General features: G+C 45.3%; 1 protein-coding gene across 2 annotated transcripts in view; it reads right to left on the reverse strand.

Moving 5' to 3' along the window:
• Nucleotides 1–3,596: 3,596 nt before the first annotated feature.
• LIMD1 (LIM domain containing 1) overlaps nucleotides 3,597–14,620 on the reverse strand; it is an 88,542-nt gene continuing 77,518 nt past the window's right edge. Inside the window, exons 4-8 of one of the 2 annotated variants that reach the window (XM_077129569.1) lie at nucleotides 13,950–14,012; nucleotides 10,139–10,269; nucleotides 9,481–9,532; nucleotides 8,831–8,899; nucleotides 3,597–7,614 (exon numbers count right to left, since the gene is read on the reverse strand). In XM_077129569.1, coding sequence (XP_076985684.1) covers nucleotides 7,477–7,614; nucleotides 8,831–8,899; nucleotides 9,481–9,532; nucleotides 10,139–10,269; nucleotides 13,950–14,012 — 453 coding nt within the window. In that variant the 3' untranslated portion in view covers nucleotides 3,597–7,476. The remainder of the gene's footprint in view (nucleotides 7,615–8,830; nucleotides 8,900–9,480; nucleotides 9,533–10,138; nucleotides 10,270–13,949; nucleotides 14,013–14,620) is intronic. The other variant, XM_077129570.1, reaches the window with a different exon arrangement.

The following is a 14,620-nucleotide window of genomic DNA, read 5'->3' on the forward strand; positions in this document are numbered from 1 at the left end:
ACTAATATGAGGTAGGGAGATGGAACTATCTGATGTTCTGGAGAGGCTGTGCTAGGTTTCAGGACTTATCTGGACCAGGGACCCACCTGGAGGTTGTAGGTTTCTGGAAAGTTACTGTAATGCCTTGTGGAATCTTATCTACTGCCCTAGGTCTTCTTTAGGATTGGCTGGAATGGTCCTGGGTGGGAGTTGGCAGGTTATAATAGGTAGCAAGGTCTAACTGAAGCTTGCATAAGAGCAACCTCCAGAGGAGCCTCTAGACTCTATTTGAACTCTCTCTGCCACTGATACTTTATTAATTACACTTCTTTTCTAACTTTTGGTCAGGATGTAATTGTTGATCCCATGGTGCCAGGTCTGGATTCATCCCCAGGAGTCATCTCCTACATTGCCAGGGAGACTTTCACTCCTGGGTATCGTGTTCCACGTAGGGGGGAGGGCAATGATTTCACTTGCAGAGATGGGCTTAAAGAGACTGAGGCCACATCTGAGCAACAACAGACGTCCTCCAGAAGTAACTCTTCGGCATCCAAGCTTCTCCGCTACTTACATAAGCTTCATAAGAGTAAGCCTCATGATTGAGGGCATGGCCTACTGATTTGGGTATCTGTTAAGTTTGACACAGTATCAGGGGATTCCCTGATGGTAAAGTTTAATAGTTTCCTATTCTTTCTCCCCTCCCTCAGGGGACTTTGCCAATACTTTTTGATTATCTGCCTAATATACTCTAGGATGTTTCCAGGCATTACAATAATCTATGCAGGATTAAAGGAGCTCTTTCTTATTCTGTGCTTCCTGTGTTTCAGTTGTTCAAATGGCCTATACAGATAGGTTGAATTAGATTATGCACTACAGAAAATTTCAGTTCCAATCAAATAAACCTTACTTCCATTGGTCTCAAAGAGTATGTGTGGTTCTAAGTCTGAGCTGAATGACTTGACTGGGGGCTCGTGCGCATGCGTGGGCCTGGGAGTGCCATAAAGGGATGCACTGACCTCAGTGAGGGCAGGGTATGACTGTGCGACACTATGGCCAGGAGCTGGGTAGCCTAGGTATGGAGATTAGTGCCCGCAACATTTGTGCACAGGCAACAAGCCTGTAGGGAACAGGGAGAGGGAGGTAGTGCTCGGGAGGTGTGCAGGAGGGGTGGGTTGGGCTGCACTTGGGGTGGGGGTGGGGGGCAGGTATATGCACTGGGGGCTGGGGGGGTATGCCTGGAGCTCAGGGAATGGGAGCAGGTGACAGGGTTCAGGTACGTGGGTTGTGGGGTGAGTCTCCAGTCACGGGGCTGTGCTGGTGAGAGTAGCGCACCCAAGGAATGCGGCCTGGCATACTTCCTAGTCCTGCACTCCAGTCGGTGTACTCCCACAGACTCCACGCCAGGCTCCAGCTTTCTGCCTCTCAGTTCCTTGGCCTCTGCGACCAGGGCTGCCACATGTGGTGCAGAAGCTCTCCCAGGTCAGCCACACTGCCGAAGCATTGCCTCAGTCGCCCTCCTGTCCCCTAACTTTTCTGGGGAGCAGGGCTAATTTCAAGCCACTCTAGTCAGCCATCTTCCCACTCTTATACAGATCTTTGATCCATTGTCTGCTGTGGCCTCTGCCTTCACTCAGTTTCCAAATTGTGTGCAATCCCTCACTGCCTCTCCATCACAGACCTGCTGTGGACCAAGTCCCATGAGGGAATGCAGGGCCCACAGCTGCCTGTCCTTCATCAGTTGGCAGAACATGTATGTAACCATGTGGTGGGAGTGCCTTGAGCTGCCTTATATACCTGGGGGACAGCCAGATAACTGAGGTCTTCTGGAAGTGGGAGCAGTTCCTGGACCAGAACTCTTGCTTCTTTTTCTTTGCACACAGGATCTTTGTATACCTACCCAGATTTTTGTCACCCAGAGTCCAAGGTCCCAGTCACTTTGACGTATGAAGCATTTCTGCTTTTATTCCAGGTAAGATGCAAATCTTACTTATTGTAATGTTTAAAAGAAAGACACTAATACTCCAGGGGTATTCTTTCATTTCCACCAAAAAAAGTTTAACCGTCTCTGTGGTAGGCCGAATAATGCCCACTTTCCCAAAAAGATGTTCCTGTTGTCATCCCCCAGACCAGTAAATTAAGGCAAAAGGGACTTTGCAGGAGTGATTAGGTTAAGCATCTTGAGATAGGGAGATTCTCCTGGATTATCTGGGTGGGCTCAGTGTAATCACCAGGATCTTTATAAGGGGGAGACAAAAAGGTCAGAGAGACAAGGAGGTATGACACCAGAAGCAGAGGTCAGTGATGTAGCCAAGAAGCCAAGGAATGCAGGTGGCCTCAAGAAACCATAAAGGCAAGAAGTGGATTCTCATTTAGAGCCTCCAGAAGGAATGTAGTTCTACTAACATCTTGATTTTAGCCTTATATGATCATTGTGGAATTCTGATCTCCAGAGCTATAAGATTTTAAGCCACTAAGTTTGTGGTAAGTTGTTACAGCAGCAATAGGAAACTAATACACATTCCAACAGAGAGCAGCTAAAAACTCTCTTAAAGCTTCACCATAGTTCTTAAGCCACATAGCTTTAATAAACAAACACACCATGTCATCTCCCAAGTCCAAGATCAGGATGCATGTTGGTAGCTTCAAATTGGCCATGGTGAGAGTAATTATATCATAAAAATTGGCAATCACTACAAATTAGCTTTTTCCATTTACCCAGAAAGCTAGTTTACCACATTCCACAGCCCAGACCACTTTTTCCTTGGTTACGTTTTCATCCCTTGTAGTCCCAGAGTCATAGGCAAATAGTGGCCCATGTTTGTAAAATCAGAGGAGATGCTCTTTCATCAACTGAAAAGCTTTATTTTGGTGTAATGCACGATGATCATCAGCACCTTCGCTCTCAGTTTTCCTTTTTCCTTGGCACACCAGACTGGCAGCCATGGGAACTAAAAGGAAGTCTAAGGTCTCTGGAGTAATAACTGACAAGTAGTTGCGCCATCTCTTCCACCACAGGTATTCTAACAACACACTCAGCCCCACATTTCTGCAAGCCCTGCCTTCCTACATGTGGCTGCCTAAAATCTGGAGGGATGATAGATTACTCCTGGGATTTTTATTTTTTGGTAATAACCTCAGAAGGAAATAACAATAACATATACAGAAAAAGGAAGGAGATAAAAGAACCACCAACCACTTCAGTATGGCCTTAGAAGTTGCAGTATTAAAGATCCTGTTGAAGAAACTGCTGATTCTTAGAAGGTTGACTCTACAAAGATCTCTCTCATTCCTACCTATCTTGTGATTATAGCACTGACTGCCTTACTTCCAGACTCTCTTATACTCATCCTATCTAAGGATGTTTGTATAGTGAGTAGTCTTGGATGATAGAGATCAGACTCTCTGAACAAAGTCAGGTAGGCTTACTGCCCATTATAAAATAATGGGGTTTCCTAAGATTGGGGTTACTCTTGTAACCCAGAACCCACAGCATATGCAGGTGTCACCTGGCTCTCTTCAAGGGGCCCTTTAGGAATTGGGGTTTGGAGAACTGACACAAATGCTGACATTAATTATAAATTAATATAATTTAACTTAATTATATTAAGTTAAAATAACAATTATTATTGCTGTAAGTAATAAACTGTCCTTTGTCTCCGATCTAGGAGTCTTATAACTTGTCAGGACCCATGAAACCATGGCAAGCCAACTTATTAGCTTACATGTAGGATAAAATCTCAGACCACCACAGTTCTTGACGCCCATATGTTTCTTTTTAAGAATCCAGAGCTCTAAAAGAAGACCAAATTCAGTTAGCAAAAAGCACCATCTGCTTACCACATATACACAAAAGACCCCGTAAACATCATTGTTAGAGAGCACTTTAATAGTCTACAGATTGATGCATTTTTATTGTCATGCTATTTTGAAAAACTTTATAGTAACAGTAAAATTTTGAATAATTTCATAGGCATGATATTTTGAATATTTTATAGTAAAAGAAAAAATACAGAGGAAAATTATTTCTCTGCACAGTGAAATTTCATACACTATTTGGAAATTTCCCACAACTGTCCAGTTCTGGCTCAGAACAATAGATAGCTAATATATTTTATTCATTTTTTTCTATTACTTTAAAAAGTCACTTCGGATAGTAACTGAGAAACTAGGGCTTAATCCTGGCAAAGAGTTTAGTTTCCTGCAGACAAGAGTTTTAACAAATACATCAGGCAACAATGCTTTGGGGTCGCCATGTGTTGCACACATCCTTGCAAGAATACCAGCAGCCATCGTGGCTCTTATACTTTCACTCACATGTGAAATGGCACAAAAAAATAGCCTTTAAAGGACTGCGAAAGACTGTGAATCCCAAATAATTCTCTCAAGTCCTAATGTTTCTGTTTTTCAATTTGGAAATATCCAAAGAAACAAGGTGGTAATGGCTCTCAAAGGTCATCAAAACTTGATCATCCCATCAGCCATCCAGGACCCACTGGTAAAATCTCAGTGGACACTGCTGAAAGAGGATTTCACTTACAACAAGGAGAAATGGAAAATCCTGCTGCCGTTTGCTGGCAATGACCTGAATAGGACTAAATGTCTTTGTGTGGTAAAAGATGAATAAATCACTCTTGACCCACCCAACAAGAGATGGAAAAATAACATCAGCTTGTATGAGAGAATTCTGGTACAGCAGGACAAACCGGATTATTGGCTTTTCTCAGACCACCCAGGCAGTTTCCAAATGCCCCAAACTGGAAGGGGAAGGGAAGAGGGAAAAACAGACCAGGAGATGGCAAAAAAAAAAAAAAAAAAAGCTACTGGGCAAAATGAGGGAAAGAAGGCTGGCTTTGAAGTCTGGAATCAGGCCACAGTACCCCTACCCACCCCCCTGCTCCTTTTCTCTAAAGCCCAACAGTTGGCTTGGGAGCCCAAGAAGGTCTATTTGCTCTAACTTTTAAAACAAACTCTGATTTACCAGGTCCTGTGTTTTCTTTCTCGGTAGCCATAAATAGAACCCCATTATAGTTCCATTTGGCTAATAATTTATTGACTGTTGAAAATAACAGATAAGCGGATATCCCTTCATGGCTTTTACGCAAAGGTCTGAGAAAGAGTGGCATGCTTATAATAGAAACAGAACTGGTGCAAGAATCCTACCTGTGTGCCCTCTCCAGGGAAGCTGACAGGGAGAGAAGTCTCCTTCTAGGATTTTTAGGACACCGGAAATTCTTTCATTGTTCTTCTTCAATGCTATAAGATGGCATAATTGCCAAGATATCTGAATCACCTCAGTCAAGGCCACTTTTAAAAACTCATTTCCAAAATTAAACACAGATTATCCAATTTGCAAACAAATCCCTGTTACTCCTAACTATGGCTCCAAGACAATTTTTTTCACTCTGCATAACTTGAAAGCAGAGCAAAGTTCTGACGAAAGCAGAAACGTTCCTAGGTTGGTGGAGACTGGGTAAGGCATAGCCCACTGGCTCCGTTTAGTCTACAGCCTTGACAACTGGTGGGAAGACAGAAGCGCGACCCAGCCCTGTGCGCTTTCGGGGTTTCACAAGCCTGAACCTGGGAAAAGGCATGGAAGAAAGCCCAGGCCAAAGTGACACCTGGCCAAAGGATTCCAAGAGAACGAATGTAATAAAAATGGAAAAAACAGTCCATCGTGCCAATAGTGGGCTTCCTAAAGGCTACCAAATGAGTCAAGCATGGCCTAGCAGTGGGACTGGGCCCAATAAAAAGTCTGAGTTCATGTGTGCCCATGGGCTCCAGGGACCACCCTCCGTGATCCCAGCTGCCTGGTCCTCTCACTCTGGGAGTGAAGTGAGGAGGCTGAGCGTGGCCTGGAGCACACTAAGGCTTGGCTAGCAGTGGCAAGTTAGTCCCCAGCCCTGTGCAACCAACTCGTGGGCCCCTCGGCAAAGGCTCAGGCAAACAGCAGTTGGCTTTTTATTTTTTTATGCTATGTCTAATTGAAATGCCAAAGGGTAGTGACCTCTGGCCTCAGGAGTGTGACTTGCACAAATTTTGCCTCTCCCATGTAAAGGTGGCCTTGAAATCTTACAGTGTATGGTCCCCCCTTGCCACCCGGGGAAGCCACAGTGAAATGTACAAGGCAACAGCATTGAATTTAAATCGGATCTATTCCCAGTTGTCCTTTAGTTAAGATCCCAGTGTCCTGATATGTCAGACCTACTTGGCTGAAGCCAGTGATTTCTAACAAAAAGGTAGGTGAGTCCAGTGTGATGGCCAGATCCCTCCTTAATTTGCAATGGGTGAAGCTCTGTAGGTGAGGTATTTTTGTGTGTGAAGACTGAAAGTGGAGGGAGACAACAACAACAATAAACAGACAAAAGCAGTGTACCTTATACTGGTTTCTTCCAACATAATGCCTGTGCCAAAAACTGGGCAAGACAGAAACCAGTGAAATGAGTAAGATAATTTATCCTGAGGCACTTCCTCCCATACTAGCTTAAAAATCTCACACACATAAAAAACTCTCCTCATTTATCAGGGGCTATCTCTGGGTATGAAGCAGGACTTACAGAAAGTCCATTATTAAATAAGTTAAACGAGCCACAAAGAGATGTTCCCAGATGGGATCCTAAGACCTGCCTTTGGGGGAGCAGCTCCAAAGTCGCAGACTCCAGAGAGCTCCAGAGGGGGGAATAAAAGCACAACACGGTAGGCAAAGGAGGCCTGGTGCCTGCACCAAGTTCTTCTCCCAAAGCCAGCTATGCTCAAAACAGGGCAAATCTCCTAAGGGCCCTCACTGCCTTTGAGGGAGTGAAGATTTGCAGGGTTACACACAATGCTGTCAGTGTGCAAGGGGAAAACTTGCCTCGTTTATCTCAAAACTTGGCTCTGATTCACCAAGTAAATTCTTTCCAAGATACAAATCACATGCAAGAGCTTCCCTCTTACCATAATGCAATTCAAATATACAGCCAGTCTACAGAAGAACTGAAGCTCTTGGGTGGAAGGAAGTCTTCAATCAAGCTCTATGTGTGTATGTATATTTGTGGGGTGGGGAGGTAGGGGGTTGTTGGGTGCAAGTATTTTCCTAAATGGGTAACTAAAGGGTTGAATGCATTGGCAGTTGAATTTTCTCTTCAGGGCATATTGCAAAACATGCTCAATGCAAACCTCTCCCTTTGAAGCATACAGTATTCTCAGAGGGGACAGGAAGGTCTGTTCAGTTTCACTGCTGCTATCTCGCTATCACACGCTATGTGCTTACTGGGGCATCTTCCTGAGTAATCTGATGATATAGCTACAGGAAAAGGCACAAGGAAAATACACATCCCAGACTGGTAAAGTTTCACCTCCCTAGACAGGCGCCCCACGCACACCCACAGGATCTCGCCCCACCCCCCTTTACTCTCCCCATCCCAATCCCACTCCAGGGGCAACTGCAAATTCGTCGGCAGATGTCTCATGGTGAAGGCTCCGCTTCGCATCCACCGTGAGGTCTGGGAGAGGCTCTGACTAGAAGTGGGGCTGGTGCAGGGCTGCAGACAAGGGGCCTTTCTCCAGCCTCTTAACGTGGCAGGAGTGACAGAACAGGTGGTCCTCTAATGGGTAGCAGCGGTGGCCGTCTTCATCATTGAGCTCCAGTCCGCAGTCCTGGTGGGAAGAGGCAGAAACATTCACTAGGAACAAAGCAAAACAAAACAGACTGCACAGCCAACCCCGAGGCTACAGGAAACACACAGCTCTAGCCCAGTGAGGGTGGGGCCTGTGCTACCCATACCGGAGCCACACGGCTGTCAAGCACTTCCAGTGTGGCCGGCAGAAACTGAGATGTGCTTTCAGTGAAAAACAAACCCTAGATTTTGCAGACCTAAGGCAAGACAGGGTATAAAATATCTCAGTATTCTTAATCTTGATTACATGTTGAGATGAGAATATTTTGGATATGTTGGGTTAAATAAAAGATCATAAAAATTAATTCCACCTGTTCCTTTTTACTTTTTGAATGTGGCTGCTGGGAAACTTAAAATGACGCATGTGGCTTGAATTTGTGGCTCTTGTAATTCCTGGACAGCACTGGCCTGGAAAGTGTGTATAGGACTGTTGAGCAAACATCTTCACCTCTTTTTCCAGGCACCACGGGGTCACTGACAATGAGTCCCACCTATTTCTTCAGTGCTGGCAGTAGGATCGAGCTGTGTCCCCTACACCCCCATCCTCCCCACCCACGGGGTCACAAAATCAATCTCCTTCCATGGGCAAATCCACTGAATTCTGGCTGGCACGCCACAGGAGCCTGAAGCGTGAGCACCCATACCAGGGCTGGTGGGGGGTGACCCTGGACTCCCTGATAGTCACTGGGCCCCTGTGGCTCTTTAGCCTGGGTGTGACAGAGGAGGGGCAGGCAGCCCCCCCCCCCTTCCCACCACTCAGCTGACATGCCTATGTCCAGGGGGTTTATGATTTCCAGGGCTCAGTTGGGAAAGGGGCTCCTTGCAGAGAGCACAGCCTACATGGTGGAGGGGAGGGAGTCTCTTTCCAAACTGCACCACCTCTGGCAATCTGACCCCCAGACAGGACCTGAAGTGCATTGGCTGCACGTGACCCCTCCTAACTCTGGAGCTAGAGGGAACGGCTATTGAGACAATTTCAGGGCCTGACAATTCCGAATGTAGAGAAAATCACGAACACCGTCATAGCCTAGACATCAGCATCCTCTCCTAGCCCACCCCACCCTCAGGCTTCCCCCGTTTTCTGCCAGCTCCCTGGGGCAAATGCTTGCCAGAGTCTCGTTGACCATCCTGTGCCCCCATCCAACCGGATGGCCTTTCTCCTGCCGTCTAAGTTGGCCTGGGCGGGAGGGGCCTACCTCGCAGTGGTAACACTCCACGTGGTAGTCTCTGTCCATGGACACAACACGGATGGTCTCATCTGAGCCCTGGGACCAGAGAAAAGCAACACAAAGGAGAGGGCTGGTCAGAGGCCCATTGGGCTCCACATGCCATGGGGTAAGGAGGGAGGATGGCTGTGAGATCGCAAGTATGCAGCCTTCCAAGGGTATAAATCCGCAAGTCTTTATACTGACAAGTGTTAGACCCTAACACTTGTCAGAAAAAAAACAGCAAATTTAGCCTCGGGGAGAAGAGGGGTGAGTGATGCTAGTCCTAACTTCTGGAGTGCCAGAGTCAACACTGAAAACCCAAAAACCTAAGTGGGTGTTTATTCTTCAGAAAAAATGAATAAAAGACAAGCTCTCCAGCTCATCTTTGAAACTAGGAGTTAGTATCAAGTAAAATGGTTTGACCTGAGCATAAAGACAAATAGGGTGTGAGGAAAGCACTGGGCCGGGCCAGCCAGCCAAGGAGAAAGGGGCTGCTCTCAGTGAGGACACTATGAGCAGTAAGAGTTTAGGTCGATTTTTAAAAAGGTATAAGAACAAGACAGCAAGCTTATAAATGACCCCAAGGAGACATTCATGTATTAGAAGATGCAAGGAACATATTTGAAAGAGCACCTTACCTCTGGTGGAAGGATGGGGAACCCACAGGCTGCACACTTAGGGGCCAAGACCCTGGGGAAAGGAAGCAAAGAGGTATTGAAATGGATACTACGGTGTTTCTGAGTGGCAAGGTCCAGAAAAAAGGCCCATATCTGGAGGCTTGGTGACGCCTTCTTGCTGGCCCCACTTCCTACCAGCTGCTCTTCTCCTGCAGTCCTTCAGACCTCAGATAACGACTAAAGACTCTGGCTCACTCTGGGACATCCTTCAGAATTGCTCTGGAATTGTTCCCCAGGCTCCCTCGACCTCTACTTAGGGCAGAGACCAAATCTGTTTACACAGGCCCGGGTCAACCAAGACCGATAGGAACCAACACCACCTGGGTAGACTTTAAAGTTAGGTGAAACTGGAGCCTCAAGGCTTGACAGATTCTCCAGAGTCTGGATATAGTTTTGTTTTGGCTGCTGTTTGGTTCTCTAAATATGATTCTTCAGCCAGTTCCTGTCTGTACTGCCGCTGCTCGACCGCCCGAGGCCCCTGCTGGAACCCTCCAAACGATTAAGCCTTTGCTGGACCTGTGGACTGACGGGGCACCCTTCGACATGCTTCCACCTTTCACTCTGCTGAGATCAAGGCGGTCTGTGCATGTGGTTCCTCTCTGCTCCTGACCCTCCTTACTTGTGGTAATCCCGGACACAGTAGATCTTGTTCTCTGAGTCCACTGTGAAGGGCACGCCATCCAAGCACTCATTACAGATAACACAGCGGAAACAGCCGGGGTGGTAGGACTTCCCCAGGGCCTGCAGGATCTGGGGACATAAGGGTAGAGAGGCCAGGACTCAGCAGGGATCACAAGGAAGGCATGTGGAAGGCAGAGTCACATGTAAGGCCAAAGGGTCATGTGAGCAGTCACGTGCATGGAGCTCAACTCCTGGCACGGCAGAAAAGGCCAATCCGTTTAGATGTATAAACAGGAAGAGAGAAAATAGGGCTCTTTCTCCTGTACTTGACAAACCTCTCACAGGGTCTCTGAGCCAGGAGCCAGGGTCCCTACCATCCCACTTTCAGAGCAGGAAGCTCTGTTATGGTTATTTCCTAAAAATCTATGTGCTGTGGTGGGCCTGGAGTCACTCCCAGGGCCAAAACCCATCAGGAAGAGGCAGGAAATAATGCAAAGCAGAGCCACAAAAGGATCCACTCCAGATTTGATGCACTCTAAGGACTGAGATCTGATGGTTTTAGTGAAAATAAGTCGGGGGTTTTCTAGAATTTGTAGTTGAAAGCACCTTCACTGACTCAAGAGGAGATTACTATGTGATGATATTGTGAACCATTAATTGTATACCTTGTAAGGAATGTTTGTATGTTAAAAATGTTTGTGATTGTATATTGTTTTGTCAATAAAAGTATCGAAAAAAAAGAGTGGTATCTGATAGTATCTTTCTCTGCATTATTAAAATTCTGGTGATACTTAAAGGTTCTGTCTTTAAAACAGGGTGTCATTACCAGACAGACATTTCCTACCAGTTTTCAAGTCCTAGGCAAGAGCTGTGAGAGTCCAGGGTCAACCTTGCCTTATACTGCGTGGTAGAAATCATTTCCAGAGATGGCCACCAAGTCCAGCGTCCCTACAGATGCCACACATGCTGACCTTCACATCCAGAGGTGGACAGGATTTCCCCTTCCCTTGAGTCTGAACTGGAATTGTGACTTTATTAATAGAACAGGGAGGAAGTGATGTTCTGAGACGTCTGAGGGCAGGACTCAAGAAGACTGGCGGTTTCCACTTCCTCCCTCTTGCTGTAACAAAGTCCACGTCAGACCCCTGAATGGTTAGGCCTGGATGGGAGCCGCCATCTGAGACATTCCAGTACAAAAGCACCACCAGCTGAACGCAGCTGCATAAGCGACCCCTGCCAAGGCCAAAAGAGGCAGAAGAACCGCCCCACTGAGCCCTGACCTAATTCCTGACCCACATAATCATGACAAATAATAAATCACTGCTGTATTAAACCACTAAGTGTTGGGATGGTTTGTCAGGTAGTGATAGATAAATGAAACACCCTGAGACCCAAAGAAGTCGGAGGATATCCAGAAGTAAAAGTAGGGCATAGCCATGCGCCTACTTTAGGCACTGTGGCCCTCATAGGCAGTGGGTTTGTTAAAAGGTCTCTCCAAAGAAGAGCAAATTCTGCTAAAGGAATGGGGCCCTAGAGAGACTGGCAGGCAGTCAGCAAAGGGGGGGTAAGGTGTATGGCTCCTGCCTGCTTTCCACTGAGACAGCGGGAGGAGAGCCATGTTCCCCGGGGAGGACTTGGATACTAATGAGGACACAGCTCTGTTAATGAGCTAAGCTCTGCCATGGTCTATCAAAGCCTGGATGACAGCAGGTGCTCTTTGCAAACAGGAAAGGCTCTGCGTCACTGTTGTCTCATAAGCGTTAGCATATAATCAACAGAAATGAGTTTTAAGTCTACCAAAGAAATGCACAAAAATGTTCACGACAGGTTTATTCATAAGTGACCCAAACTAGAAATCACCCAAATTCCCATCAGCAATGATGATAAATAAACTGCGGTATATCCACACAACAGAATTCTACTTAGCTCTGAAATGGAATGTATACTGGTAAGGTAACAACATGGATGAGTGTCAAAAACATTTTACTGAGAGAAAAGGCACCAAAAGGAAGCTCCAGAGCCAGCAAAATGAATCTGTGGCAATAGAGGATGGAACAGGGTTACCTTTGTGGGAGGGGATCTTGCCTGGGAGGAGGGCAACAAGGAACTTTCTGGGGTGTGAGAAATGTTCTTCCTCTTGATCCCCCTGTGGTGGCTACCTAGTTATGTGCACGTGTAAAAAATCCATCCAGTTACTTTTCAATAAAAAGGTAAAAGAAAATTTGCAAGGATTTGCAATAGCACTTCCTTTAGAGAAAAGAATAAACAAGTCAGCCTGGAAAGAGATTTAACTTTTTCAAAATAAAAGAATGCCATATAATCATTTCCTCTGACCAAGATATTGAAGGCATTCTTAAAAACTAGTCTCTGATGGTAAACAATGTGATTCCTAATTGGGATGGAACTCTATATTCATTAGCCTCACAATCTCATCGTATAAGGAGGCCAGGAAGGAAAATTCTATGGAAGAGATAAAGATACTGAGGCCTGAGAGGACTTCGGAGAGCCAGAGGCTGAGCAAGAATGGAATGTATAAAACCTGTTCTTTGTAGGTATCTACTCAAAGGACTTAAGGGCAAAGACACAAACGGACATTTGCACACCAATGTTTATAGCAGCGTTATTTACAATTGCAAAGAGATGGAAACAGCCAAAATGTCCATCAACAGAAGAATGGCTAAACAAACTGTGGTATATACATACGGTGGAATATTATGCAGCTTTAAGACAAGATAAACTTATGAAGCATGTAATAACATGGATGGACCTAGAGAATATTATGCTGAGTGAGTCCAGCCAAAAACTAAAGGACAAATACTGTATGGTCCCACTGATGTGAACGGACATTCGAGAATAAACTTGAAATATGTCATTGGTAACAGAGTCCAGCAGGAGTTAGAAACAGGGTAAGATAATGGGTAATTGAAACTGAAGGGATACAGACTGTGCAACAGGACTAGATACAAAAACTCAAAAATGGACAGCACAATAATACCTAATTGTAAAGTAATCATGTTAAAACACTGAATGAAGCTGCATCTGAGCTATAGGGTTTTTTTGTTTTTTTTGTTTTTTTGTTGTTTTTTTTTTTACTATTATTACTACTTTTATTTCTTTTCTCTATATTAACATTCTATATCTTTTTCTGTTGTGTTGCTAATTCCTCTAAACTGATGCAAATGTACCAAGAAACGATGATCATGCATCTATGTGATGATGTTAAGAATTACTGAGTGCATATGTAGAATGGTATGATTTCTAAATGTTGTGTTAATTTCTTTTTTTTTCCCCGTTAATAAAAAAAAAAAAAAAAAAACCTGTTCTTTGTTCCTCCACCTCAGACCTAAACAACAGGCCCCAAAACTCATCTTAGGAATGGCCTGAGCCAGCAGGACATGGGGGGAGAGACAACCATGTTCACGTGAGTTTCTGCATCTAACTTCAAGTCGGCTGAAATTTCTGTAGTAAAAAAATAAAAAGGCGCCATTTGGCATCTCACTTGGGACATTAAAGGGTCACAAAGAAATCAGAGAGGAGATCAGCATGATCCAAATAAACAAAAGGAGGCGCATTACCAGAAACATCGTGCGGTCTGACCCTCCTGCATCAAGGATGCTAATGACAATAAAGGTCAACAAGGCAGACTCTACGAAGAGCAAGCAAGCTGCATGCACAGGGTTCTTCTTTAAACAAACCATAACCACAAATTAGGATAAGAAACACAGTTCTCAATTTTTCCTTTTTTATCTGAATGCATTCCCCTCCCCCTCTCCACCACGCTTTTATCTTGTTCAGCTGGCACTACTCACCATATCCATTATCAGATGACCACAGAGAAAACACCTGTCAGCAGACTGCTGGAAACCAGAGTACTGCGGAGCAAAGAGAAAACAAAGTGAAACCCAGGGAAGGAGGATGACTCCAACCACTTCTCTGCCAGTCAAAAGGCTAACCAGAAAGTTCTCAGAGACATTCCGTGAGGAATCTGTCCTCCCCCCGAGAGCAACACTGCTGTGTGTTGATTCATGGAGTACCTTCTGTCGCAAAAGCCATTACAAATACTGATATCACTCACCATGACAACAACTGAGGCTGGCCACCCACCAGTGTCATGCTTGGTGTAAGAGACAGTACACAGAAAGCTTTCATCTCTAACCCAGTCACTTTCAAAGAGAGATTCTCTAGCATCAGCTACAGGTTGCAAGAAATGCAAATTATCAGACCCAGTCCAGGCCTAGTGAATCAGAAACTCTGTGGGTAGGGCCGTGTGTTGGTTAAGTTCACCTGTCAACTTGGCCAGTTAGTCTGAAATACAGGAGATCCCCCAGGGCATCTCTTAGTACTGCCAAGCTCTGTGATTAAAGTCAATGGAACAATGCAGCAACCCAATCCTGGCAGAACTTCTAATGGCTTAGAAATGTCAGGAATGAAGGTTTGAATCCCCTATCAGGCAGAGAACCACAGCCACGTAGGGTCCTTG

Source organism: Tamandua tetradactyla, chromosome 15, assembly GCF_023851605.1.
Source record: "Tamandua tetradactyla isolate mTamTet1 chromosome 15, mTamTet1.pri, whole genome shotgun sequence".
Taxonomy (NCBI): domain Eukaryota; kingdom Metazoa; phylum Chordata; class Mammalia; order Pilosa; family Myrmecophagidae; genus Tamandua; species Tamandua tetradactyla.